The sequence below is a fragment of the Amphimedon queenslandica genome, unplaced genomic scaffold (genome assembly GCF_000090795.2).
Source record: "Amphimedon queenslandica unplaced genomic scaffold, v1.1 AMPQUscaffold_7607_Cont20444, whole genome shotgun sequence".
Lineage (NCBI taxonomy): Eukaryota > Metazoa > Porifera > Demospongiae > Haplosclerida > Niphatidae > Amphimedon > Amphimedon queenslandica.
This window is the reverse complement of record NW_003552111.1, coordinates 1-2,162: the sequence shown is the minus strand read 5'-3', so window position 1 is coordinate 2,162 and position 2,162 is coordinate 1. Positions and strand designations below refer to the sequence as shown.

The following is a 2,162-nucleotide window of genomic DNA, read 5'->3' as shown; positions in this document are numbered from 1 at the left end:
CTAGATGTACATGTACATGCATGTACACGTATTATTATTTTTTATTGTTTTTTTAATTATTATTTTTCCAGAATCAAGAATTTTTAAGTCTCAAGGATCTAGTTCCTGTCATTGAAAGACTAAAGACGGTTACTTTTCACGTGAAGGAAATTGCAATGAAATCACAAATACTGCAAAACAGTGAGACACACCTCTTTTTTAACCATTAATATTAACCCATTCTATTTAAGGCACACTTCCACACGTTACCATATCTGGCGACCACAACAGGTTACATGTGACATTCTCGTTGCCTAGCAACCTCATGGAGAACCTTCCGGAAGAGTTGACATCGGACGAGGGCGTACCGGTTTACCCTCTGTTGTTTAATAATGGACTAGCGGAGCTGAGCGAAACCAGTAGCCAGTTTAAGGTGGAGCAAGAAATTAATAAAGCATCTTATGTCACACTCAGGGACTACTGTGAAGGAGTAAAGTATGTGTGGGTGGAGTAGATAATGTAATGTACATGTATGATTAAAACTGGGAGTGACTTGGAGCCAGCTGGAAGCATGAATGCATGGGCTATAGCCTTGGGTATTTTTCAGATTTTAGCAAATTTCTTAAAATGGCTGTAACTTGAAAAATTTAAGTCGGAATGAGCTCAAATTTTCTACACAGCATAAGAATGTCAATATGTATCAGAAAATGTAATAAAAATTGGGGGTGATTTTTGGCCATTTTTTTTGGAAAAAAGCATGGGCTATAGCCTTGGGTATTTTTCAGATTTTGGCAAATTTCTTAAAATGGCCGTAACTTAAAAAATTTAAGTCGGAATGAGCTCAAACTTGCTACACAGCATAAGGACATCAATATGTATCAGAAAATGTAATAAAAATTGGGGGTGATTTTTTGGCCATTTTTCGGAAAAAAGCATGGGCTATAGCCTTGGGTATTTTTCAGATTTTGGCAAATTTCTTAAAATAGCCATAACTTGAAAAATTTAAGTCGGAATGAGCTCAAACTTTCTACACAGCATAAGGACATCAATATGCATCAGAAAATGTAATAAAAATTGGGGTCATTTTTTAGCCATTTTTTGGAAAAAAGCATGGGCTATAGCCTTGAGTATTTTTCAGATTTTGGCATATCTTTTCTAATGCTCATAAGTTTAATTTTTTGGTGTATTATTTATTTATTTTTCCAAAGGCAATATCAGTTAAGCAAGGTGACAGACACCACTAAAGACTCCATCGAGCAAACTATAAAACTAGGTGAGGTCAAACGGCCGCTGGACGCAATGGAAAAACTACTGATCCAGCTGGAAGGAGTCATTCAAGAACCGATGTCATCCGGCACTGAAATCCTCTCTCTCTCCTCTGAGCTGATCCAGAGATTAGGTGGTGTCTCGCTATGTGTCTGTGATTCCGGTATATACCGATCCCAAGCAGTCACCACCTTACAGGAGGTCTCTTTACTCTCTCGTTGCTACGGGCTGCAATTTCGCTCGTTCCGATTAGCTTTAAACGTACTTCGTCTCTCGGGGGCGTTGCCCATTTTGGTGAAGAAGAATTCATTAAAGTATACAGCTTTTCCACCTACTGCACCTGGGTAAGTGTTCTATTTATAGCCGATTGTTCTATTAATAGTATGACATCATTGTTTCTATTTTTAGGTTGTATCAACTTCCCCCACTGTAGTTATTAGAACATTCACTGGTAAATTGTGCTATTTTTTTTCGTTGACAAATTTTGTGTGTTACTTTGTTTGCAAGTGGAATGTGTTGATAGATTTTTATAATTATTTTAAATTATTATTTATTTGTTTTTTTTAGTTTAATTTTAACTTTTTCGTTGTTATTTTTGTGACTTGAAAAAAGTAAATAATTGAATAATAATAATAATATTAAATATTAACAAGAGAGGGCTATATATAATAATAATAATAATAATCATAGGCCTAACTGAGGGAAAAAAGAATTAAAGATGTTTGTAAATGTTACTCTCTTTTAGCAGCTGCTCCGTCATCTTGATTTGGATCGTTGTGAATAGTTTCATCGCTACCATTGACGCCATCTCCTGCTGTTGAGTCAGTAGGTGTCTTCTTTGAAGGATAATCTTCATAACTAGAAAAAAAGAGAGAGAAAGGGAAAGGAAAGAGTGGAAAAGATAAATTATATATCAG

General features: G+C 35.5%; 1 protein-coding gene across 1 annotated transcript; it reads left to right on the top strand.

Moving 5' to 3' along the window:
- The first annotated feature begins 62 nt into the window (after positions 1–62).
- On the top strand, positions 63–1,803 carry LOC109591646 (phosphatidylinositol 3,4,5-trisphosphate-dependent Rac exchanger 2 protein-like). The gene is made up of 4 exons (XM_020007335.1): positions 63–180; positions 231–474; positions 1,188–1,589; positions 1,654–1,803. The coding sequence occupies exons 1-4, from the start codon at positions 156–158 to the stop codon at positions 1,676–1,678; spliced, it is 696 nt and encodes a 231-aa protein (XP_019862894.1). The 5' UTR covers positions 63–155; the 3' UTR covers positions 1,679–1,803.
- Positions 1,804–2,162: the final 359 nt, after the last annotated feature.